At 40.7% G+C, this 27,311-nt stretch overlaps 1 protein-coding gene across 19 annotated transcripts in view; it reads right to left on the minus strand.

Moving 5' to 3' along the window:
• The window catches only part of nav3 (neuron navigator 3), a 544,714-nt gene that overhangs the window by 105,212 nt on the left and 412,191 nt on the right, over positions 1–27,311 (minus strand). For all 19 annotated transcript variants that reach the window (XM_033615269.2, XM_078165210.1, XM_078165209.1 and 16 more), the window contains 2 exons: positions 22,344–22,518; positions 10,783–10,851 (listed from right to left, as the gene is read on the minus strand). In XM_033615269.2, the coding sequence (XP_033471160.1) occupies positions 10,783–10,851; positions 22,344–22,518 (244 nt within the window). The remainder of the gene's footprint in view (positions 1–10,782; positions 10,852–22,343; positions 22,519–27,311) is intronic.

The following is a 27,311-nucleotide window of genomic DNA, read 5'->3' on the forward strand; positions in this document are numbered from 1 at the left end:
CTGTGTTGCCTCATCCCGGGATCTGTAGACTCCAGCCAGGATTAGCAATCCGATAAAGGCCCACAGCTCCTCCACATCTACATCTTTCCATTCTGCTGCTGTTCGTCTCCCCTGTAGATTGGTGTTCTTGAGGATAAGCTGAATAATTTCCTCAGTAATGAAGAGCTCAAAGGATGTCTTTGGGCTGCTGATCCTGGCTGAGGCATAACGCGTGGGCCCTGAGGTCAGAATTGGAGGTGGAAAATACCGCAGAGTCTCATCAGGGGTTGGACCCCAGATCACCTGCCCATTTCTGGATTTCCAAGCAGCAGCAGCCTCCTCCTCCTCCATGTCCTCACATGAGCTGGAGCTGGAAAACCCATCCTCTTCAAATTCAGGTAAAGCCTCCCCTGATGTCCCCTCACTGCCTGTGTCAGTCCTGCTGGATTCCTCTTCCTCACCCTCAGAGGACTGCAGGACAGCAGTCAGAGCCTCCTCCACAGAAAAGCGTCGCTTCATTTTTGCTGATGAAATGACCAGCCATGCAAGCTACATGCACTTATAGGTTTGCAGCAACAGCACCTGCGTAAACATGCTGCAGTGAAATCCAAAACAAAAAAGACCTTGTTTTGGTTATGGAGTACTCCTCTGATCGTTGACCTTTTGATCACTACTTTTTATTTACAAGTACTGTAGTGTGCATGGGACTCCGTATTGGTGTGTGTGTGTGTATGTGTGTGTGTGCGCGCGTGTGTCTGCGGGAATAAGAAAGGGAGAGAGACAGGGTGATGTGGGAAAAAAGACTTTGCTTTGGTAATGGAGTGCTTTGATATTTGACCTTTTGACTTCAATTTTTTACAAGTACTGTAGTGTGTATGGGGCTCTGTATTCGTGTGAAGGTGTGTGTATGTGTCTGTGTGTGCGCGTGTGTGCGCATGTGGGTGTGTGTGGGGGGTAGTCCGTGGGCATGAGAAAGGGAGAGAGAGGGGATGAGCAAAAAAGACTGCTTTGGTAACGGAGTCCTTCTTTGATCTTTGACCCTTTGATCTTGATTGATTTCTTTTTTCTTTTTTTACAAGTACTGTAGTGTGTATCTGTGTGTCTGTATTGGTGTGTGTGTGTAGGGGGGTTGACAATGTAGTCTGTGAGCAGAAAAAAGAGAGGAAGAGAGATGGGATGTAAAAATGTGATGAGCAAAAAAAGACCTTCTGTTTCCCTGTGCACACACACACACACACACACACACACACACACAAATAATTTTCTCAATACACACATTCATACAACACTTATACATCAATACCAATACACCCAGACCATTTTAGTTGTAATCATGTATTCTGTTGCCAAGCAACAGTCAGAAATGCAACAGGAAGAGGCCTCAATGAAACAGCATATAATGGAGCCCTCAGCCATATGGTGTAAAATGACATCATATGATGGATAATTGTAAAAAAAAAAAATTTCAAGCCAAAAGCTTAGATTGAAAAGGTAGTAATATGTAAAACAGCGTTTTATGCTAAAATTAGAGTAGGATCAAAAATGTATGTTATAATGGGAGTCAATGATGCAAAAAATGCCTGGAGGGTAAAAGGTGGAACTATTTTTTTTACACATATTATTATAGCCAAATTATCAGATCCAAGTTTGAAACTTTAAAACTTCATAAGAACCTGAAATCCTTGCAAAATTTTGTCCTGCTACCATGAACACAGGCAAGGTTATTGAGTATTTTTAATCAAAAAATGCAAAAAATGTACCAAGGGGTGCACAAGGGTTAAGCCAAACCATGACGTTCTTCTCAAAACCCTAAGCATTTCTTTTGTTGCTTGAACCTACGGTAGTTAATCTGAAAACAACGTTTTTTTTTACCTACATTGTCAGTTGACTTCAAAAAGACTGTATGCATTTAACGAACAGAAACCATACATTTCCTGTGATACTTTTAAAAGAGATGATGCATGTATGAGCATAAATTGACACGCCATCCTTGAATGTCTAGAACTGATGCAGAAGGGGTACCTAATGCGTCACATTTTGACATGAAGGACCACTGACCAAGAGTCTGTATTTGATGAGTTGGGTGTGAAAATGTGTTGTGCTAGAACATCTATATTCACCCTTTGTCTGAAACATTCTGTTTTAGTGCCTGTCTCTTTAAGCCCCCCTCCCAAAAAAACTCAGTCTCCCCTGATTTGTCAGGGTTTCCTGGTCCTAGCATTTCTGCAGCGTCATTGCACCAGAGGAATGAGTGTAATGGAGTATAGCTGCATTTCCTTTTGTCAACAAATCAACAATCAAGTTTACATGTTTCCCTGTCGTTAGCATGTAGCTATATGTAGCAGTGTCGGCTGTGTAATGTAAACACTAGCAGTAGCGTGCCTGTAACAGATGACTATATAAGAAATCCAGTCCACGCTGATATCGGCTTGTCTTAAAAGTTGAAAAAATGTTGAAAATAGAGTGTTCAGAACAGTCTGCAGTTTGCTCACAGGGATACCAAGCTAGCTAAAAAATAAAGCCATCACATCTGGCAACGCCTTCATTAGGCATGAGTATTGCCACAGCAGGCGATGGTTACTTGCCAGCATTCACTCATGTGTGACAGTAGCCTAACTCTTTCAATGTACATGTGGGCATGTGAGTATTGTTTTTAGACCGACTTGAGAAAAAGTGAACCTATCCTTCCAATTTGAGCCTTGGATGGTGGGAGACCCTGCTGGGAGTGAAAACAAGCCTTACTCGGACTCAAAAGGACAGATAAAAGACCACAAGCTAGGCCTTGAGCTGTGCTGCATAGACTCTACACAGCACAGAAAGTAAGGCAAAGAAAGTTCGACTCACTATAAGTTGAAAGAGTCCCTCCATTGTGTCATGAATACTGACCCTGGACTCAGTGTGTGTCAGTGTGTAAGATGAAGAGAGATCAAGAGAGTGCTGTAAGATAGAGTGTGTGTTCCCTTGTGGGCTCAGAAAGAAGGAGAAAGAAGGAGGTGAACTTTGAGTTTTGGTGAAGCAACGTGACAGAATATAGAAAGACACAACAGTTTGCTTCGTGACAGGTTGATTGAGATCTGTCAGCGTCCATTGCTGGACGAAAAAATGAAGTCCATGTAAATCTGGAGATGTATAATGACTCTTCATTGTGTCCTCCCTCTCTCTCATCCTCCTACGTGTGTAGTCATTGCTTATTTCTGTACATCTATTGACACTGTATAGAGAAACAAAGGCTTACACACCTACCGAGGAGGTTTGTGTTTTCAGTCAGTCTCCCAACTCTCTTGCACACATGTACACACTTTTGCATAATCTTTCTCTCTCAACAGAGTCAGAGCTGCTGGTGTCAAATGTTGATTTGCCATGCTGCAGCTGTAGGATTTTCATGACTCCCATGAGGACGCGCAAAGAATTATATCATCAAAAACCTGTTGTTATTGTACGATAACTTTACATCGCATTTTTTTATGAACCTTGCCAGATGCTTTCAACCATCTGTTTGTGAGTAAGTTATTTCAAAAACAGATTTGGCATCTGGCTCAAGGATCATAACAAGATTTATGACAGGTTGGATCTATTTCTATGTGCTTGATTTGATTTTTATGAACTGATTCGAAAACTGCTTTTTAGGTCACCGACTAAGGATCCATACCTTGCTTGGTGACACATATTTTTTTCTATCACAACCTTTTTTGATTGCTTGTTTGCACTTCGTGACTAGACTGCATCCAGACCAGCTACAAAAACAATGTCTGACAAGGGTTACAAAGACAAGAAACAACACAGCAACATCACAAAGTCTCACAGCTGACAGAGTGCAGAAAACAAGGTGGGCGGAAAGGTAGGTAATGCTGAAAAAAGGGCACTGAGTGAAGACCTTGCTTGAGTCAGAGGGCCGTGGGTGTTTCCATTCATAGCCCAATCTTTGTCAATATTAAGAGGGAAAGAGAAAAAATAAAAAACCTTGAACAGATTCTAACAACTTGGTGTCTTTCTGTCTCCCTGCCTGAAAGCTGTCGTGATGTCCTTTAACAAAGATAATCGATTCGCTACGCTGAATATGTCACTCGTGTCTGTATTGCAGATGGAGCCGAGATGTCGGAGGGGAAATTCTTTTAAAGGGTAGAATCATGAAGTGGTCAAAACCCCCAGCAGGAAAAAACATATTTCATATGTTCCATTGAGTTTTTAAGGCCTTGACATAATAAAACTAAACAAACAGAGTAAAAAAAATCTACATGTAGCTTTGATTAAAAACTTCATTATTTAAAATATCTCACTAAACTTCCCGCGGTGCCGTTTTATGCTTTTGGCAAATAGAAGTAGTTATGATGAACTTCATCTGGAATACACAAAGTTCTCAGTTTCTGCATTTTCTTCTACACTATCACACATACTACAAGATCAAGTCAGGTCAACTGTAGTTTGTCACCATGATTCTGTGTGTGAGGGAATATAACAGTGGGCGTACCGAAATGTCATGTTTTTTAAGCATGGGCAGATTGTGAGACAATGGGCCCCTGGGCATGGACACATAAAAGCAAGACTTATAGACTTTGTGGTGGTTTTGCCTTTGTTTCTATTTGAGGTAATTTTTGTATCCTCTTGGTAGTTTTGAATCTATTTGTAGTGTCTTCTTAAAATAATGTGCATTCTTTTGGTTGCATTGTATCTCCTTGAAGTAAATTTGTGTCCTGTTTGGTCTTTCTGTGTCCCTTTCTAGTCATTGTGTGTGTCTTTGGGGTAAATTTGTGTCTTTTTTGGTCTTTCTGTGTCCCTTTGAAGTTACGTCGTGTCCCTTTGAAGTAAATTTGTGTCTTTTGTGGTCTCTTTGTGTTCCTTTGTAGTTATTTTGTGTCTCTTTGAAGTAAATTTGTGTCTTTTTTGGTCATCATGTGTCCCGTTGTAGTTATTTTGTGTCTCCTTACAGTTCATTTGCATCTCTTTGTGGTCTTTATGTGTCTCTTTTGGTCATTTTGAGTCCCTTCCCAGTGTGTACGTGTTAATTTGAGTGACAGTTTGCAGGTGAAGGCCAGGGGCTAGGTTTAATGTAGAAATACGGTTATTACAGTTAGTTAGGTTACATTACATTTTGCCAACAGGTAAGAGCAAGTATAAAACAAAAGACAGTAGTGGTAAGTTTAAAGATCAGATATGGATCAGATACGTGGACTTCAGGTGACAGAGCTTGACTCATTTTGACAAAGAGAAATTGAAAGATGGATAAATGAAACTAGATAAAATAACTGTGCACTTTAAGACTATTTATTACCTTTAAAGGCCTAATCATTACAAAATTTAATTCAAGATGCTTTGAGACTTGTTAAGAACCTGCAGAAACCCTGGATAAGGAAGTCCATGGAGTGACCAAATCAATAGTGGTACAATCTGGGAAGGGAGTAACACGTTTATGTCCCCAGAGTGTCCTTTGAAATCTAGGTCAGAAATGGAGCAGAATTAAAAGCTGGTGATCTGCCTTTTGGCATGGCACTCTACATTGGATCTGGAATCTATTTCATATCAAAACGAGTCCAAATATTAGAGAGATAGTCGTTACCAAAAAAAAAGTCTGCAACACATACTGCTGCCTGCTCTCTATTGTCTCTGTGGAATGCTTTAGATGGAGCCTGTTTTATACAATCCACAGTTTATAGATCCTTTTCATTAAAAGTATATTAAGTATCCTTTTTGAAAATGATCTTTGTTTTTATTAAATTTGGCACATGAAACAGCACTGTTTTCTCATACTATACAATGCTGGATAAAGAACATTAATCACCTAGCCTTGCTAATGCTCCTACTTCATCTTTTCACATCACTTCTGCAGGGCAGCTCTTCATTTGCAGAGGAAGGCAGCTCCACTAACTGATGTCAGTGAAGCAAATTATGCTTTAAGCTGCAGGGCTTATCAAACTAACCATCCGCTGCATTTTCTGATGCAACGAGAAACACAGAAAGCATTAAATAAAACATTCAGCACCTCTACTACTGCAGCAGAGAGACTTGAATGGTACTGTATATAATTGCAACAATTCAAGTTTACTCTGGGTGTCTCCCTTGAAAAATAGAACAATGTGGCTCAGCGATTAAGCAACCTGCACAGCATGTAGTCAGAGCAAAACTGCCTAATAAGTCGATCCATGTGCTGAACAATGCAAACGTTGTTTCATACAGGCAACCGTGCAAAAATAAAATGTGCTCAAGTGCAAAATAAAACTGACATCGAGAAGCAGCAAATGTGCCAGTGTCTACAGTACATTCAGTTCTTCTGAATTCCTTAGATCCTAAAACCTCTGACTGTATGTCTACAGTGGCGGCACCAGCAGACCTTACACTCTTTAGAGAAGCCAATAAAGGCCTGAGAGCAGAGACTTGGTAGTTGCACTGAGCTGCAGAGGTGGTCCTAAGCCCAGAGCTAAGACTGCTACAGCTCACAAATGGACTATTACAATAGCAGCTCCACAAAAGAGAAAGATAAAGGGTCGGAAAGGGATTGTAAGTCTAATTTTCTAATGAAATATCTCACAACAAAACAGAAACAATAGAACCTCAATGACTCCTAAACACATGCACATGCACTAATGACAGTCGCTACAGGGTTTTCAGCTCCCACAGGTACGGGCAACAGGGGAAGGAACAGAAGAGAGTTAGAGACAGAACAATTAAAAGAAAAAAACTAAGAAGACATGAAAAAGAACAAAGGAGAGAAGTGAGAGAATGGGAGTGAAAGGGAAATGGATTCAGATAGGGAGAGAATCAGAGGAAAAAATAGTGTAGCTGCAAAGCCAGACAAGAGAAAATGAGAGATAAACAGTGGGGAAATGAGGGGGAGATTGAGGCAATTCAAATGGAAATCAGAGGTACTCCCTTTTATCATAAGATTCTTTCATCTTCGAAAATACATGTTTGATAATGCATCAGCAAAATGGAGCTCGAGAGGGAAATGTGATGTAAATTCTGGACAATGATTTTGTTTTAGGATAGACTTGGGGAAGTGTATCAGACACAGAAAGGATGGTGGGCAGAAGAGAGGGATCGGTCAGACACATTATTCAGCCTGTCAGTCAGCGGCGATCCACAATAGTTCCTGCGGAGGGGAGAGCTTATGATTCATTTCTCCTGCCAAGGTTTTGCCAGTGATTATGCCAACTTCTACAGAAACATCTTCAGTTTGTCTGAGCGCAGGTTATCTAGTCTAGCCAGTCTGGAATTTACAGCACCTTCAGGACAGAGCCAAAGCTACCTCAGGCTCATTACAATGGTAGAAAGATACCACGAGCTAGCAGATGTCTAACAAGCTGTCAAACATCACCCCCTGCTGCAAAGATTGTGAACTTTAAGGACCTTATCAGTTTTTCAGCCCATTAAGAATCAAACAAATAAACAAATTTATTTTTACATCATAGCTATCCATTTTCCAGACTGTGCATGTTTTAAAAAAATAAATGTATATTTTCTACCATTGTAGGCAGCCATTGATTTCCATTCACTTCTGTGTTTTATTAAAAGCGACTCTCGAAAATTGACACATCATAATGCAGACTTGATGTTTGATGGATTGCACAACTCAAGTACATACAGGGGTGGCGAGTAACAGAATACAAGTAACAGTATTCTGTTACAGATTAAATGGGTGATATTATGAATATAGGTGATTACTTGAAGGAATTACTTTGTTTTGTTTTAACTGCTCTAATACTGTGTCCTAACTGAATGAGGCGTGAGTAAGCACCAGTTTGACAGCATTGTTATCTACTGGAATATCCTAACTGGCTGCGAGCGACGCATGGCTGTCTTTTGAGCCGAACTTGTGTTGGACGCCCTGTTTCTATTTATTCCCATCATTGGCTTTAAAAGTTTCATAGCGGACGAAGAATGACTGATTTGTGAAGCTGAACTGAGGACTAATCTACATAACAACTCCTCATTTCACTTCAAACACCCAAATAAGGTAGCAGATGGCTGAGGGGAGATCGCCAGGGATTTGTAGTTAAGGGTCCAAAACACACCAGTATGGTCCCTATAAAGGGGGTACATACAATGAGGTACATACAATATCCCTGTAGCAGATGCAAAAATGCTACGCACAGATGACCCCAGGGAAGTAAAAGCACTTGGTAGTGTGAGGGTGTGTTCAGGTGTCTTCATCAAACAAAACCACAGAGTGGTTCAACAGAAAGAAAGAAACAAGTCAGTTAGAGGAAGCAAACCATTCTGAAAAGCAGAAATGCATGAGGAGTTCTACACTGGCACCCAATTATCACCAGTTACTCATCCTTGCAAAGCTAAGTATAAACAAAGAAACAAGAGCAACCTCTTGTCTTAGACATGAACTCTTTATGCATACTTCACTATTATGAACACCAAAGAACATAAATCATAGCGAACTGGATAACATGAGTCTAAACAAACCAAATACAAAAATGGAACACTGCAAACATGTTCCCGCCTCTGCTAACAATGGAAACAATCCATATGAGTGACTGCAAGTGAACAGTGCAGTTGTTGCTGTAGTAGCTCCTTCAGCTCCTGCTAACGAGCAGAACGTCTCATAAAGAGCCTAAGAAACACTAAAACTCCAGCACCTTGAGGGGAATGCTCTTCACCACATCGAGCACAGTATGTGAGAGAGACATCAATTGTTTTCCCGTTTTAGAACAGCTAAAACTTTCCTGCTTCAGGGAGACAATTCATAGGGATTAAAAATAACTTCTCATATGGCAAGAAAGCAATTAAACGTGGTAATCATGATGGTATGAAGGAGGATCAGATGGAAGCAGAGGAATCACTGCTCACTGACCTCCAGTGCAGGTTCTTCCTTTGTGTTGTGTGTATCTTTACATGTGTGTAGAGAGATTTATTTCTGCAAAGCAGCAGCAGTGAGGTTTGTTGTCAGTGATGTGAGAGGGCAGATTACCACCCATAGGGCTGGAGATGCTGGCTACAGCATTTTTGCCATTGCTCAGTGGCGGCTGGAGAGGAATTATTTGCCAACATGCTGTTTCCCACTGCCTCTGAGCTGGAACAAATGCTGCAAGCATCAGACAACTGGACTCTGGGGTGTGTACATACAGTATGTGTGGGTACTTCTGTGGATGAATGTCTCATATGCACATTGACTTCTCATATGTGTGTATATTTAATGTGTACCTGTGCTAGTGTGTATGTGACCATGTGTATGAGAGCCTAAATGCTTATGTTTATGGGATGGCAGGAAGATCAGCGGCCCCACGTGTTTGATAGGTTTACCAGCTTGCACATGACACCACGAGAGTAGCTGTGGTTCCCTGACTGCTGGCTACAGCCGAGAGCCTGGCAACACTAAGAGTGTCATTATACTGTCTGGTAGCTTATTTAGCAGCAGCTTCTTTGCCAAAATGTGTAAAAGGGCTATTCCCAAAGGACACATGACAAGAACAGAGATTAACAGAGTTTAAGTGCAAGTAAACTACTTGTTCCTTCCTTGATTTTTTTTGTGTGTGATTCTGGGAACCTTTTGGGTTCAAAAGACTGGGGAGATTTTTATGCACTGAACTCTCCAGCATCACTGGTCACCCTGATCATGTGGGTATGACTATGATATGTTTTTCTAATGTGTTTTCTTCATGTATTCAGCCATAATGTCCAAGTGTCGCAACTTGCGTGTTGATGAAAGTTAATCCTACAGTAGCTTTGCTGTGAGTCATTTCAAATTAGATATCATCATTCATAGTAATTACTAACTGAACACTTAACGTTTTCTCAGCTGTGGAATTCTCAGACTGGTTTGGAGGTAAATTATGTACAAGCACCTTCACAGTTATATATGTGCCTATCTAAGTGCACCAGCCTTGATGCTAACAAGAAGGAAAGACATGTTTAATAAGGCTGAATCACCTGTGAAAAGGTAACAGGAAATATTATAATGAACATTTAGCAGGGGTGGGTAGTAAGGCATCACTAAGTAATGCACATTTTTTAGGAAACAAGTCCTTTTATGTTCCTTTTTTTAAACTGTACTTCTCCTCTGTAATAGTATATTTAATAATAGTATATTTGTGAATCAGTGACCTATTTTTTACTTCACCACATTTGCCATTTATACCTTCATTACTAGTCTTTTCTGAATGCAGGGATTGAGAATATGGGGTACAGCATGCGAGGAGCACCTCCAGTGCAGTTGCAAAGTTGAAGCTGCCAGAAAGAAAAAGAAGCACCGTATGCCTTTTGACCACTGAAGTAAGGTGCACATACTGCAGGTGAAAATGTCGTTAGCTAGCTAATGTTAGCCATATAACTTTTTCATATGTGATGATAATTTTGATGTTATAGTAAGGATGAGAGGGGTAGAGAGGAGGAGATGGAGAGAGAGTGGGAGATTGTTCATATTTTAGTTGTATAGGATTTCCTTATTTGTTTAATTAGCCGACTTAGTTAGTTATTAAAAACTGAGTATAGATTTTTTTAATGCTAATCACTGATATTCAGCAAATTATGAGAGACCATCTTCTCACTGTGAGGCACTGCTGCAAGCCGCCGTGAGACACATCTACACCCTGCTAAAGTATCCTTGAGCAAAACACTGAATCCCTTTCAGCTGCTCTCTAGCTCACCCTGACCTTTGACCTCCCTGTAGTGGTAACAGAACATCATAAAAACATGAAAACATTAAGTAAAATGGACAAACGTGTGAGGACAAGGGGTCATGCAAAAAAGCACTGACAACAATGAATGCTTACTGTACAGAACTTTAAACGACACAGATGATGTGAAAATCAAAATGATCAATAAATCAAAAGAGGTATACGAAGTGTTTTCCATGTTTACCTTGTGTTTTTCTTCTGCGTTGACCCTATTCCACTGTGGCCCGGAGGACTTGCATATCGTGCTGTGAGACTGAGGAGAGAGCAGACAAGATGACAGACTGTTAACACAGTTAGAGGAGGAATGAGACCAGAGTCTTACTGGAATTTTTTAATCCATGCCTTAATGTAATAACGTGTGTGAGAGGAGGCATTCAGATAGAAGCTGAGGGAGAAGAAGAGATAACCAGGGAGAGAAAAGAAGGAGCACATGGTACGCACTGTACCGTAGCACACCAGGGCACATTTTTTTGACTTTTCACATGACCGCTCACATGTGTTTATTACCACACACGTATGACTCAGTCAATAACATCTCTAAATCCGTTTACAGGGCCGCTGGCATAAAACAGCCTGAAAAACTTTCACAATCAATTTGGTGGTGGCACCGTTTGAAGAAAACCCCAAGATGCACAACACACGAGGCAGAGGCGAAGGAAATGCCCACAGCACCAGTCACTGTTTATAACCCAACACTCACTGTTAGTCATTCACAGAGACGGGAATTAACGCGGGCTGCCCCTCCATTCATGTTTGACAGGAAGCAGTTAAGCTACTTGTAGAGCTCTTTATGAACAAAGAGATGCCTTTAATCATCATGCGTACACCCTGTAAACAATGAAGAGTCGAAGGCCAGGTGGCAAGGCTGTTGTTTATTCCTGTGTGTAAATGTTCTAAGTGTGTGAATTGCATGACTCGCGAACCATGTGAGTGTTTCTCACTTGTTGTCATAAACTGAGTGAACAGAGCCTCTATTGAAAGCCCCTCTATCAACCAGACATAATCTTCTGTTTTAACTAACGTAAGTAGCCTAAATGCCTGGGAGAAAATATTGTTTGTGGCTGGCTTTATTGCTACAAGCAACAGTATCATTTTAACTCCTGCCAGCGAGGAAAGAAAAGCTCTTGTTTGATGTTCAGGCTAACTATAACACAGCTAGCATTATGTTAAACAAGTGGCCTTTCTGCTATTTATTCACCCCTTTAACAAAGACAACTACACAAACTACATTTTTACAAAGACTGGAAACACATCTATACCCAAACATCGATAAAAGACAAGTGTTGAAAATGTATTTAAGATATATTGCACGCAGTGTCATGGCAGGCTTAGCTAACAGGTGCTACAGTTATTAGCTTATCAGAATTAGTTATGTACATAAATATGAACCACTGTATATTGAAGAAAACAATGAAAATGACTACAGGAAAATGTTTGTTAACAAAGACAGTAGTAGTAAATGTTGTTAGCTCACTGGTTTCACAGTTTTGTCACAGTAACTTCACATAAAATAAGTATAAACTACAGAACCAAACTAGACCAAATTACAAATTACAGAACCCAGCTAGCATAACAGAGCATTAAATAGCCGGAAAGCTAGATAAGCTACCAACTAACAAAGTCTCCTTTCAAGAAGTTTCATGGGGAGAAATCTTTTTTGACTGTTACATATTACTAATAAATTAGTTTGTAGAGAATAACAGATAATTGCAGATGTTTCTTCATACCTTCCACAGGCCGACCAAAGACAGAAAGTTGTTTTCCAGTCAGTTCCTTTGAGGAGGGAGCCCCATTTGAACAACTGTCCTCTACAATGACCAGAGCAGTAGCTATGCTTCAGCTGGAGGACAGAGGAAGCAACAAGCACTAGCACTCTGTTTAGACGTCCGTCTTTTCTGACAACGAGGAACAACTTGTTCTCTGTTTTGTGATTGTGGGCTGCTGGTTTGGCGTTGGTGAGTGAAAGCGGACAGAGACAATAAACTACCTATACTGGGTAGCTGAGTGACGCACTGCAGTTATCACATTTTATTTTCTGCTCTCTCTGCTTTTAGTGTGCCGTTCTCAACTTTGCATGCAAACTGAATATTAACAAATGCCAACAGACTTTTACATTTTAGCATTTCATGCATTAAGCTCACACTGTGAACCAACGTGAATAAAAAAATTAATTACTAGGGAACCAACAGTACAAGTCAATCACAATACTGCTTTGAGTAGAACATGATCGCAGGGACAAGAAAATATGAATTATTATATTATATTAATAATACACCCCAGATATAACATCAGAAAGTGGTTTTTATAAGGAATAGGGGTCCATACAAGTACTGGCCTTGACTTTTATAAACTAGAATTACTGCCTCACGATTGTAAGCTTCCAACAACCACTCAAGATACAGCAGACAATGCTTCAGACATAGATGTGCTGCAAAGAAGCTACATATTCTGAAACATGGATGGTTCACCTCCTCAACCTAGCAGAACTTGAGACCTACAGTATACAATCAGCACAGTTTCAAGATGGGCACCAAACAAAATGCCTCCCTCTCTGTTCCTGAGGCATGACATTTGAATTATGCCCCAAAATGTGTTTTGTGAGGTCACAGCGACCTTGGACTTTTAACCACCAAATTCTAATCAGTCCATCCTTGAGTCCAAGTGGATGTTTGTGCCAAATTTGAGGAAATTTCCTCAAGGCTCATTGAAAATATCGCGTTCAGGAAAATAAGACAGATGCTAGGTCACAGTGACCTTAACCTTTGACCACAAAAATATAATCAATCATCATTTTTCCAGTCATTATTTTTCCAAGGGGACGTTTGTGCAAGATTTAAGGAAAATACCCTCAAGGTCATCTTAAGATATTGCGTTAACAAAAGTGAAACAGAGGCAAGGTCACAGTGACCTTTACCTGTGACCACCAAAATCTAACAACTTTATTCTTGATTCCGAGTGGATGTTTGTACCAAATTTGGAGAAATTCTCTCAAGGCATTCTTGAGATATTGCGTTCACAAGAATAGGATGGACAGATGGACAAATAGACAACCCGAAAACATAATACATCTGGCCACAGCTATCACAGGCACAAATGCATAAAAATCTGTTGCTGATTAATATTTTGGCTGCCTCTTCTTCATGCATCATTTCCTGTTATGCAGAAGTACAACAAAAGGAGGACTGCTACAAAAGTTTCAGGCCTTGCCGAGGTGATTTTCAGTCAATATCTTGAATAAATTTCATCATTCTGCCGAATCAAACCAGCCGTCACGGAGCGTCTGTGATATTTAATGCTTTGTTCAGAGAGGTCGAGATTTGAATGACGAGGATCTTTTAAGGTGGTGAGCAAAATTTTAATTAGCTGTCCAACTCTTGAAAAGGTTCCCATTCTCTGTAATGCACACACACACATTTACATTCCTCACACACACACAGTCTTTCTCTATTTACACCTCTCCCTCTGGACAATTCACCTCACTTCTAAACCACCTGTGATAAAGTGCCGAGTCACTATACATTTCTAATTGACCTTGCAGGTTTTCATGATGCGGTGTTATGCAAATGAGCTCGGGAGCAGACAGCAGAACAGAGGGGGAACAAGTTCAGGGCAGTTTCACATTATAGAGGTGAGCACCTTTGCACCATGTTATTAATGAACTATATGATACATGACGTGTCGGTTAATGATGTCTGGCAACTAAATATGTTGCCCCTATAGCCCGCACCACATTTCATCTCATCTCCCTGTAGTATGTTTTGTGCTCTATTAAATACCCTGAATGGCGCTTAGCACACAGACAGGACAAGCTTAGACACAGATTAATGGAGCCTGTCACATTCGAAAATGCTTTTTCAGCATTTCGATGGAAACATTTTTTGTTCCCATTTATAGTGGGAGTCCAGTGCAAGGCTGTAAGCAAGGGTTATCTTTAAAGGCAACAAAGTCCACAGGAGTCTGAAGAAGGTAGTGTAAGTGCAGCTCATGTAGGAGGAGCACACAGTTGTATATGACAGTAAAAAAATCAGGGGTGCTGTGGTGCACATTTTTCCACCGCAAGACCCATCCTGACCCCCCCTGCCCCCTCCTTCAGCTTTATAAAATGCAGTGAAACATGAAGGCAATGGTATAGAGTCCCCAGCCTGGAGTGCTTATCCAACCCACAGCATTTAAGATGTTTCCAATGTGGAAAAAGAGACACCAGAACACACGAGGGCAGGATCTAGGACTGGGGAAAGGGGATGGGGCGGTGGTAAAGAGGAGAAGGAGGGGAGGGTACAGTCTGTCACTTTTGATCCAATACAACATACATCAACAAGTCCTTCGGTTAATAGTCCACGACACTGCGGTGCACATGCGAGCGATATTGGATGCCTTCACTGTCCTATTAAATGTGAGTAATATCAGTTTCAGTTTGATTGTAGCCGCATCCCTGAGGGCAGACACTAACAGATGGGTATGAGATCCAAAATGGCGGGAGCTTAAATACTCGGGCCAATGTGATGACAGCAGGTAATGACATCTGACCATCATGTCCAAAGGAGGGGTCTGTCCAACGTGGCTCTCTTAAATTAGCTACTTCTTGTATTATTGCTTGGACGCAGACTCACACATGAAGTCACATTTCCACAAGAGCATGCTGCACAGTTAACTCGGTATCAAGTGTTCACTAATGCGTGCTATATGGCAACATGTTGCACTGAGCATCCACTTCTGTGGAAACTAATTTTGCATGAATGTTGTACAAAGAAGAATCTATAGTACAAGTTGAAGCCCTTGAATTCATTCAATATGTCAATAAGTCCTCCAACCTTAACAACAAAAATAGGTAATTTAAGTTGCCCTAATGGCCTAAGAGTTTAGGGGTTAGGGTGCTGACAATGGACCACAACATCTAGGTTAATCGCCGAATTACGCTAGAAAGAACTACTTAATATATTTTGTCTGACTATGTTGGAAGACAAAAGTGTTTGTAGTTGCAGACTGGCTGGATGGATGGATAAAGTTTCTATAGCTGTTCAACCACTGAACTAGTATTTCTGATTAAGTACAATACTGCTTTTAGCCCAACTCGTGAATCTTTGTTACCTGTCATTTCTCTATTATCATCTCTCTGATCAAGACACACAACACTCCAGAATATACTATAAACTAGAAGGGCACTGGGAAAGTGAAGACCTCCACTAAGGCCAAATGTCCTGTTTCACAATGTTAATAAAACCGAAAGTAATTTCTGTATCGATCCTGTAAGTTGGATCTGCTCCAAAATTTAATGGGTTCTTCCTTGGCCCATGCTACACAGACAAACAAACCAACAAAGAAACTGAACCAAAAACGTAACCTCCCTGGCAAAGGTCAAAATGAGTAACTTGCCATTGCCTTTCAAATCAACCCATATGAGTATTTTGTAATTTGACACTCCTATCGGGAGAACATCATAATTCATTAGTGCTTTCAGAAACTGTTTGAAAAATAATTCATATTAGTTTTTTTTATGATCTGCCAATGCTACGGTAGAGGTTAGGGTTTAGGGAATTAGTTGAAGTTACGTAAAGATCAGGTTTAAAGAAACAGTGACTGTTAGCAAGACACTGGATGCAAACAATGGTGACTTTGGTGTCAAACCAACACCAAACCATCCACTCTGACCTTGTCCCTATGGAGTGTTGTGGTGATACAACAGCAATACATCATTATCGACTTGCTCAGCTACAAAAAACCCTAAAAACCCTGCAAAGAAATGGCTTATATTGTGTAGTACTCCACTAATCAAACAAGCTGTCGGCAAAACTAATCAATGACTTCAACTAAAACTGACAGTATCCAGTGACAAAGATATGATACCTATTAATAAAAAGCTTAACACATCTCCATGATATATGACAGTGTAGAATCACAGGACAAGCAGAACCAAAGCATTTACCAGTTCATGATGCCACTGACACTATTCCATCCTCCTCATATCACCGTGTGTTTCCCAGATAGATCCAAACTCTGTTGCCTGGATGTTGTCACACACACTACACAAGCTAAAACTGTACCTAGGAGACGAGTCGGGCTTGGCCAGGCTGTTGGCTCTCCCATAAGGCAAACGGCTCTTCCTGTCGCGAGACACGGCGGTTGGCAGGCGTGAGGTGCGCCAGACCAGGGGGTCAACTTGTTCGCCCCGGGACATGGTGAGTTAAAGAGGGAGGGTTTGCTGTGCCCTGTCAGGCCTGGGCCCCCCTGCCTTCTAGAGCACTGAAAACCTCCCGTGGCTCCGGGCTGTCGCGATCCGTCCAATGGGGAGTTCCCCTCGGACACACACACACACACGCATTCAAACACACAGTCACACACATCCCATCCCTGCCCCAGAGACACACCAGTCAGGCCAGCAGGTGCTGTCTATAGAAAGCTCCCCATATCACAACTGTAGATGTGCAGTAGGCCAAATGTGTGTGTGTGTGTGTGTGTGTGTGTGTGTGTCTTTTTGTGTAAATCTGTGAGACAGATAATTTGATAATTCTAAAAGCTTAACATTTTTAATTTACAACATCCATTCTTCTGGCTTATCTTATATTTTATGAAGTTACTCAGACATGCTAAATCTTCAGGGTCAGCTGGGGCTTACAGGAATTCATCACTGTGGAAAATTAGAATAAGAAAAGATTTTTTTATGAATACGTTTAATTATATTTCAGTGTTTCCAAAGGTGGGTGAAAAGAAAGAGGAGCCTGCGCACCAGCCAGGCATGAAGCCTCGAACAAAGGGAACACTACGAATCTTAAAAATTATTTGAAGTTGACATGGCACAATATAAAAAGTGCAGAGAAAGCAAACTTTAAACATCAGACGTATCAGTTTGTGCAGTAGTTAGAAGCTACTTCACATGCAGTGATAAACTCACTTCTACACAGGGAGACGCAGTTATAGTATAAAACATTATTCCTGAAAAGGATGAAGCACCAAACACAACAACAGAAGATATTCTCCAGTATATCTCAAGGATTTTGTTATCATCTCATTTAAAAGGAAATGAGCAAATTTGTATTTTGCCTCCAGCTCTGATGATAAGCTTATGAGATAAACACAAAAGAAAGATAAAAAGAAACTAATTTTCTCTACTGTATTTATGAAGTTCGCTGGCTGTGTTTCCATTATAACTGTCTTAAAACAAATTCAAGCAAACATTTTAAATGTCACAATAAAGAAATGCAAATTCGACACATTACCAACTGGTTTGGTGCCAAAAAAAAAACGGGCTCTGCAAGTCATGGTTTGATCAGAAGTTGGCAGTATGGGATACACTCTACACATGGCTATAATCCTCCAGTAAACAGAGTACTAGAAGTAGAGGTTGCAAACTAACAACAAAACAAGTTGCCTTGGCCATCTAACCCAGTGATGTAGACTTGAGATCTGCCTTGGTCTTGAGACCGGTCTCAAGACCATTATTTGAAGGTCTTGGTCCAGATTTTTGCATGGATTTGTCTCAGTCTCAAATAGGGCTCAGGATTTCATTTCAAGAGTGATCAAGACTGCAACTTCAGGAATATCGCTAACTTGCCTGCGCAAAAAAGGAGTGTTGAATAAAGATGGTTAAGTCAATCTCATCTACTTAGTATTTGTTTGCTCATAGAAAACTAAAGAAAATTCACACATAAAATTCACCTCTGTAATGCCTTTTGATTATTTAATAAGACATTTGTCATAGTACATTTATACAAAGACTCATATAAACAGTATGGCGATAAGAGACACTGGCTGAAAAAAAAAACCCACCACGTTAATCTAGGGTTGGCTTATACTTTCAATTTCACTGGCGTGTGTTTCCAAATAGTGTGTACAGTAAATCATATTCCACACTGACTGACAGAATCTTATAGATTTTGTATCAGCTTGTTCCAACTCTTCAGTAAAGCTATATAATCTTTAAACTGAATGAAATATTCAAACCCAATACTACATGTTTTTATAGCTGCTTCATTCCATCAAATCCAAGCTGTCTTGTGCATCATTTCATACAAATTCCCCCCAAAGTCTGCCTGAAATATCTGATCTCCTTCCTCTTTGAAAACTCTGTGATCTCCACTAGGATTTAAAGTAAAGTTATGTGGGTTCAAATGATGTTTGACTGCACAGCATGAGCTTGTGATGATTGACGTATACCAGTGAGTCAGCTGCATTTTAACAGGTCAAAGCATTTCAGAACCAGAAGAATTTGATTTTATTTCCTTCACCAATATGAAATATACAGCAGTAACACCGCAGTATAAAAACACAATAAAAAAAAAAACAAGTGGATGTTGTTTGGACATTGTTTTCTTGCATTTCTGCTGGCACTGAAAGTAGCATGGGATGCAACATGTTTGAGTCACACAGTCATGATGATCTGGTTCACTCGTCGTCTACCACACACAGGCACACTTTAGAACCATTGGACCATTATTAACCACAAGCACAGTCAGAGTTAATTACACTCTTCCCTACTTATGTGATACTAGGCCAGGTTATACTATGCCTCCAGACTGTTCTTCAAACAATATTTCGGCAAAGTATTTCCATTCTTTCCCTGATTTCTCTACCCTGAATCATCAAATTCATTCTCCACACCTTTTTGAACTTTCTTGAGCCACAGAAAGAGGCTGAATGGCTCAGACATGCCCCCCAAAACTCAGAGATTAATAGCTTACTTTATCACTGACAGACACGGACTGATCCTCTGACCTCCAATGTGGCCTTCAACGTTCAGACGTGATTAACTTATTAGCCCAGGGGAGTGAGACATTAGTGGGGCTGTGGACAGCGAAGGCAAAGGGTCTAATTTGGAAATTAGCTGAGCCACTTCTCAACAAAAGTCTTTCAAGAAGACCTTTGTCCATGAATTCATATGTTCTCCTTCTTATAGGTGGGGAACTGAAATATCTCATCAAATAATAACTCAAGAATCTCTCAGCCAACTTGTATCCTCCTCGTATTTTATGATGTTGAACTTCTGTCATGGCTTTATCAGTATGTGTATTGTTTGGCAGGCTTGCCAGGCTGGACTGATACAGCAGTGTGTTTCCAACTTCAGTGTTCGGTGTGTGTGAGCGTTCTCCACCTGTTGTTGGGGGGAGGCAGTAGTGTGGGAATGGGAGGCAGCTGTGCCCTTAATAACCCCCCACAACACACACACACACACACACACACACCAACACGCAATACACTGACCTCATTGCTACCACCTCCTAACCCGTACGAACAGAGTGGGACTGAGTGAGACTAACTGCTCTTATTGCACTAATTCTATACACACATGCGGAGAGACACACACACACCCACAGTACTGCCAAACAGAGCGACCTTGCAGTAACTTGATCTGGTTTGGGGGAATGCTGCTCATGTGTGGCATGTCAGGCCTTCCTTTAGATGCTCCACTGAGGCCTGCTCTGTCTATTTACATCACACAGGGTCAGGCCTCCTTTGCTTTTACTGCCTTTTACTGCTTAGCTGCCTACATGCCAACACTTCTAATGTACAATACATGTCTTCATATTATAAAGTACCTCATGAATTGGACTTAAGATGGACTGTTGAAAAATCGACTCAGCCAAACCAGAGATATAGGCTGTGTTTAAAATCACACAAACATATTATTCAAAGTAGGTATGACATAAAACTGAATGTGTGGTGCATTCATACTGATAGTATGTGGATTTCGTCTGCACAAGAATTCCCCGCCCCAGACGTATACTACATGAGCAGGAATGTTTGAGTATGAGACTTGACCTTACTGGACATACTCAACTGCCCCACAGTGGCAAAGATTTTGAGCCAGGCAGTACGTTAGTATCATAGACTGTACTAAATAATGGACATAGTCACTGTGGCATCACCCATTGGTTTGTGGACTCCTGTTTTGGAGCCTAAGTTTAGCATTTTGGCCGTCGCCATCTTGGATTATTGGAGCCAGAAGTGACCATATTTGGGTGAGGGGGTGGAGATAGCCCTGACGCTAGCTGTTAGCTTGGTTTAAGACGGTTCATTTACAACTATGGTTAACTGTCATAATGCTAATGCAAATTTTTGCCAGCAAAAAAAAACAAAAAAAACAAAAAAACTGAACTGAACAATACTATATAGGTGACCAGACCTTACAATTAAGTCTCATGAACTGTAACCAAACTCAAAATAGCAACAGCTACAGCTACGCCCATACTATGTGAATTGGGGGTTACACCATAGTTACGTTAGACTACCTAACTTATGTTGTTGCGTGTCAGCATCTTGACAGACAGTTAACAGACAGCACCCACCTGTAATTTGGTGAGTTCTATAAGTTCAAGTTCAAGTTTGAAGTTTATTTCGTTCATGAATGTGTTCCAATAACAAAACCTTTTTTTTTTTTTTTTTTAACATCTTCATATCCATATAGTTTACACAGCCATGACGAAAGGGAGGCAGAATGAAGAAAATCTTATATTTTCTGCCCCCTTTACAAAAAATTACTCTGATACTTATCAACACCTTATGTTTGCGCATGAGAATAATAAGTAAAAGAAACAAAAATAAAAACCAAACCAAAACATCCATTCCTAATATCTTAATCTGAACAAATTTTAAAGCAAAAGCAAACCATAATCATCGTCGTCATCATCATCATCATCATCATCATCATCACCACCATCATCAAGTTTTAAAGCAAAAGCAATCCATAATCATCGCCATCATCAAGTAATGATACTCACTCATATCATAGCCGAACATCCAAAGAGAGATAATAGTAAGATAAAACAATACTAAACAAAGATCCATAGCTACACAACTAAACAACAGAAGTAACCAAGTGCAACATGCCTTAGTGTATTTCAAGTTATCATTGTGGCTATAACGTTGATAAGAAATGTAAAATGTAAAATTTTAAAGAAACATAAATACTAATAAAAATTCACCCCCTGTACAGTCCTAATGTACAATGAAATCAGCTTTACAGACCAAAACAATGTTTTGTACCAGGTTGTAAACATGTTTATTTCTGCTGTAAGGTTGGGCATTTTAACATCTGTGGGGTCTATGGGGAATGACTTGGTCTTGGAGCCAGCCACAAATGGTAATTCAAGGAACTGCAGTTTTTGGCACTTTCGTGAAGTTGCTGCTTGGTTAGTATGCAATTCTGAACACAGCCATTGTCTTTTCTGTTCCACACAATCTTCCTCTTTGGCAAAACCTGGCACCAATATTACCCACGATGCAACTTGACCACTGGTGGACTTTGCCACCTTCAGACAGAGCCAAGCTAGCCAACTCCCCCTGCATGCAGTCTTTGTGCTAAGCTGAGCTAACAAGGCTGTAGCTTTATATTCAACATACAGATATGAGAGTCAACCAGAGAGTGAATATTTTCCATACATTCTGAGGCTAGGCCTGCATTCAAAATGTAAATCTAATGTAACTGCTCCCCTCCGCTGTCAGCCAGCTTGACTCTTCCCTGTCAAAACTTCCTTATGCAGCAAAAGCCCTAATGAGAAACATTTTCCATGAAGGCTGTTATTCATTTTGCACTGAGAGGCGGTGATATCCAACAAATTCCTGTTTACAAAAGCTCAAACTGGACCTAATTAAGCATCCAAAAGTGATAAATCAGTCGCCCTCTATTCCAGCATGGACCCTAAAAAATAATTGGTCAGCTAATTCAAACCAGTGACATTAGCTTGCTTCTGCGACCTCTCGGCTACCTCTGCCCCAAATGAGACCTGAAATGGTATCTGGAGCACGACGTACCTGGACTGCATCTCTTGTGTCTTGAGGCTGCTGGCGGACGGTGCGGTGCTGCTGGTCTGCTGGCTGAGCTCCACCAGGGACTGGTAGTACTGCTGCTGTTGCTGTTGCTGCTGCTTGTAGCGCGACAGGATGAAGAAGAGGCCCAGGATGCTTTTTAGGTTGCCATTCCTGATCTCTGGAGGGACAAGACGGGAGGAAAATGTGAGCATCTACTTGGTACTTACAGTGCTACTCCATCGTCATATGAATCTATGCATTACAACTGTGCACAGGGCTATACAGCTTTACCCTGCATCGACCTTGCTGTAGAATCAATCCATTTTCTTGGAATAAAGTCATTTTTGCAGACTTTTGTTTTTCTTTTGTCTAGAACCAAAGCAGTGTCCTGTGACGCAAAAAATGAATATTTTCCAGACCATTTATTGTGTCTTTCAAACACTGTAAAGTGAACATATGTTGACTTTTTCAAAAAACCCACTTGGGGATGGAGCTCCAGTGCAGCTGTTGTGCAGCAAGCCTAAGAGTTTCATAAGAGTAATTATACACTGGCGTTAACTGGAGGAGATATTGATGTACTGTGTATAATATGCAGAGTTATAGCATTGACCGTTACTTAATAGTATTCAGCATGAGGTAACACTTACCCAGTACCGGAATAATTTAAACCACTGCTCTCAAGAAGAACCATTTGTCACAGATCCAGACTAAAGCATCTGCTAACACACAGCTGGTTCATTTAGGAGTGAAGCTCAGCATGGGAACTCCCGACTGGTGTTTAACTGGCAGACGTCTGGTGTGAGGGCAAGTCGGAGGCCAAACAACCCAAAATATACAACAGGAACTTCAATTACAGTTCTGTTTTTGCCATGAAAACAGGAACTGATGGTTTACTTATAGATGCTGCTGGTACAGTAGCGGGATGATAGCAGAAGTGAGACATTTCTGTATATTAATAAAGGTGAAATCATAAAAATGGTTGAGACAAAATGGAGAAATGATAGCAGCTGTGTGTGAGTTCACAACATAAATTATACCTAAAATAAAATCAGCTGAGACAGTAAGGCAAATAAGAGCAACGGAAAGATAAAACACAATGATCCAAACTACATTCAACAGACTTAAGAGTAATGTGTGAGAGTTAAAGAGATTATGTTCCTGTTTTTGATCTCCACCAAACTGCAGCCCTGCAGATAAAGTTACCCTTTACATATGCTGAGCTGGCAACAGCAAGAAAGCTCCTAATCAATGAGAAACTTTGTCTGGAGTGTTAATCTTATCCTCAACAGTTCCTGAGTTCATCTCAGACAAAACTCAAACAAATGCATCCCTCGCCGACTCCTTCACACACAGCCGAGATGGGATTCAGCAGTCACAGAGGCGGAAGAATTGATCACTGTGGCTAAGGCACCCATTTGTGAAATGGACTTTTCAGATCAAACCCTCGGCGGGAGCTGGCACACAGAGGCATGGGAAGGATAGCAGCGGCTGACGCAGGGCTTTTTTACTCCATTTTTCAATTTGGTGGGGCTCAAACATTCTCCCCAGCCATCCATGGCTACACTGTGCAGTTTGGAGACTGTGAAAGTTGGAGAAGATTAATCTCTTGGGGGTGTTTTCCATTTTCTAACACCCAGAGGCGGTAATTTATACTGGGACCTTAGAGAGAGTCTGAACAGCAGCGTTTTCTGTGCTTAAGGGAGAGACAATGCTTCAGATTCAGCCGCCCAAAGAGCCGATGTGGACCAACACTGGAGGCAACTGGTAAAAGTTACAGAAATGATCATGATGAGGACACGTGGAAGAATAATAATACTTCATCCATCCCAAAAGGGAAGTTGCCCTCGAGGTCAGGGTCGGCTAAAGAACAGCACATTTCATGTATTTTATGTCTCACTTAAGGAAACTTTAGCAAGGTGTAGGCTTCCACCAAGGTTACATTAACAGGCAGTTCGGAAACTGTCCTGGGGCCCCAGAACTCTGGGATCTCTGCTTTATAGTCATTTATTTGAACAATTGTTCAGCATTATTCACAGTGAAAGCACAGTATCAGCTGATGTGATAAGGATCTTAAAGGGATACTGATGATCACTTGAATATTAGTTACCCTGTGTTACACTAAAACCATGAAGAACACATATTAGTTTATTTGTGTTACTCTGTGGCTTTGGTGAATCTGAACTAACCCTTTACAGCATCAAAGTCACACAATGACACAAACTAATTGATGAAGGCAATGGTAGACAAGCAGCCCATGCTAGAAAAACAAAGTTATCCTCACAAATCCAACAAAACCTGGGGAGAGTAACTGATACACAAATGGTCATTTAGGAAGAGAAGCATTCCTTAAAGGTGGGTCATGCCCTGCGTCAAAATCTAGTTTTACAATAAAACCGTCATGACTTCCTTTGTGCTTTTATGTTCCAAAGTCCAATAATCATGTGTTTGACAAAATTACTAAACAACAACTCTTGGACTTGTTGTAGCATGCAAAAAGAAGTACATATTGTACAAATACCAGAAGGAAGAGGGTATTTATATGTATCCAGCAGCTCAGTTTTGCAAGGGACTCGTTAATGCGCATAAAAAAACTTAAACAGTGGCTTCACGATTAGAAGATAGTCTCATCATATTTGGTTTTAGCTGAAAAATATTATCATGCTTTGCATCATGTAGATGATCTATGTTTGATACTATTTAATGTAATATTTACATATTTTATGTATTTCTCCCCAGTAACCAGCTCCTCTTTTCTATGCTGTGATATCATTATATTTTATCACATTATGTTGTCTTGTTATGTTATCTAGACTTAGAAACTACATTGAAGTGCTCAGGATTAGCCCAGAGCCTCTCCAGCAGCAGTAGAAAAGTTAGGATGATTAATATTTTCAATAATGGACATCATATTAAACATTTGATCAAATGAAATTGTGTTGACTGTGAGAAAGTAAAATACACTGTTCTCCAAAACAGAGCAGGGAGAATCTAGTCCTGATATCATCTCACGGCATACGGTTCAGCCACGATCCATCCTCTAACATCACTCCATCCATATATTTGTCATCCGTTGTCTTCTTAGAGATGAAGCCTGTTTAGAAATCTCAGTCACACTTTGGTTCTTTGGTGTAAGAACTTCAGTGTGAGAACATCAAGGTGGATGATTGGCCATGCATGATTTTGACATCAGAGACCTGAGACCATGATCCATTTTTGCTTAGGGTTAGAAAACTAGAATATGTAATTGAGGTTAGGAAAAGATTGTGGTCTTTTTATTGAAAAAGTCAACCAAGTGATAACATCAAACCAGTGTTCTATATAAACATTTCATCATTACGTTGATATGAAACAATTCTTTGTGTGGTATTACATTTCTACAAAATGTATCAGCCAATGCAATGTAGTTGTACAGTACAGGCCAAAAGTTTGGACACACCTTCTCATTCAATGCGTTTTCTTTATTTTCATGACTATTTACATTGTAGATTCTCACTAAAGGCATCAAAACTATGAATGAACACATGTGGAGTTATGTACTTAACAAAAAAAGGTGAAATAACTGAAAACATGTTTTATATTCTAGTTTCTTCAAAATAGCCACCCTTTGCTCTGATTACTGCTTTGCACACTCTTGGCATTCTCTCAATGAGCTTCAAGAGGTAGTCACCTGAAATGGTTTTCCAACGGTCTTGAAGGAGTTCCCAGAGGTGTTTAGCACTTGTTGGCCCCTTTGCCTTCACTCTGCGGTCCAGCTCACCCCAAACCATCTCGATTGGGTTCAGGTCCAGTGACTGTGGAGGCCAGGTCATCTGCCGCAGCACTCCATCACTCTCCTTCTTGGTCAAATAGCCCTTACACAGCCTGGAGGTGTGTTTGGGGTCATTGTCCTGTTGAAAAATAAATGATCGTCCAACTAAACGCAAACCGGATGGGATGGCATGTCGCTGTAGGATGCTGTGGTAGCCATGCTGGTTCAGTGTGCCTTCAATTTTGAATAAATCCCCAACAGTGTCACCAGCAAAACACCCCCACACCATCACACCTCCTCCTCCATGCTTCACAGTGGGAACCAGGCATGTGGAATCCATCCGTTCACCTTTTCTGCGTCTCACAAAGACACGGCGGTTGGAACCAAAGATCTCAAATTTGGACTCATCAGACCAAAGCACAGATTTCCACTGGTCTAATGTCCATTCCTTGTGTTTCTTGGCCCAAACAAATCTCTTCTGCTTGTTGCCTCTCCTTAGCAGTGGTTTCCTAGCAGCTATTTGACCATGAAGGCCTGATTCGCGCAGTCTCCTCTTAACAGTTGTTCTAGAGATGGGTCTGCTGCTAGAACTCTGTGTGGCATTCATCTGGTCTCTGATCTGAGCTGCTGTTAACTTGCGATTTCTGAGGCTGGTGACTCGGATGAACTTATCCTCAGAAGCAGAGGTGACTCTTGGTCTTCCTTTCCTGGGTCAGTCCTCATGTGTGCCAGTTTCGTTGTAGCGCTTGATGGTTTTTGCGACTCCACTTGGGGACACATTTAAAGTTTTTGCAATTTTCCGGACTGACTGACCTTCATTTCTTAAAGTAATGATGGCCACTCCTTTTTCTTTAGTTAGCTGATTGGTTCTTGCCATAATATGAATTTTAACAGCTGTCCAATAGGGCTGTCGGCTGTGTATTAACCTGACTTCTGCACAACACAACTGATGGTCCCAACCCCATTGATAAAGCAAGAAATTCCACTAATTAACCCTGATAAGGCACACCTGTGAAGTGGAAACCATTTCAGGTGACTACCTCTTGAAGCTCATGGAGAGAATGCCAAGAGTGTGCAAAGCAGTAATCAGAGCAAAGGGTGGCTATTTTGAAGAAACTAGAATATAAAACATGTTTTCAGTTATTTCACCTTTTTTTGTTAAGTACATAACTCCACGTGTGTTCATTCATAGTTTTGATGCCTTCAGTGAGAATCTACAATGT

The sequence above is a fragment of the Epinephelus lanceolatus genome, chromosome 23, assembly GCF_041903045.1.
Source record: "Epinephelus lanceolatus isolate andai-2023 chromosome 23, ASM4190304v1, whole genome shotgun sequence".
NCBI lineage: Eukaryota > Metazoa > Chordata > Actinopteri > Perciformes > Serranidae > Epinephelus > Epinephelus lanceolatus.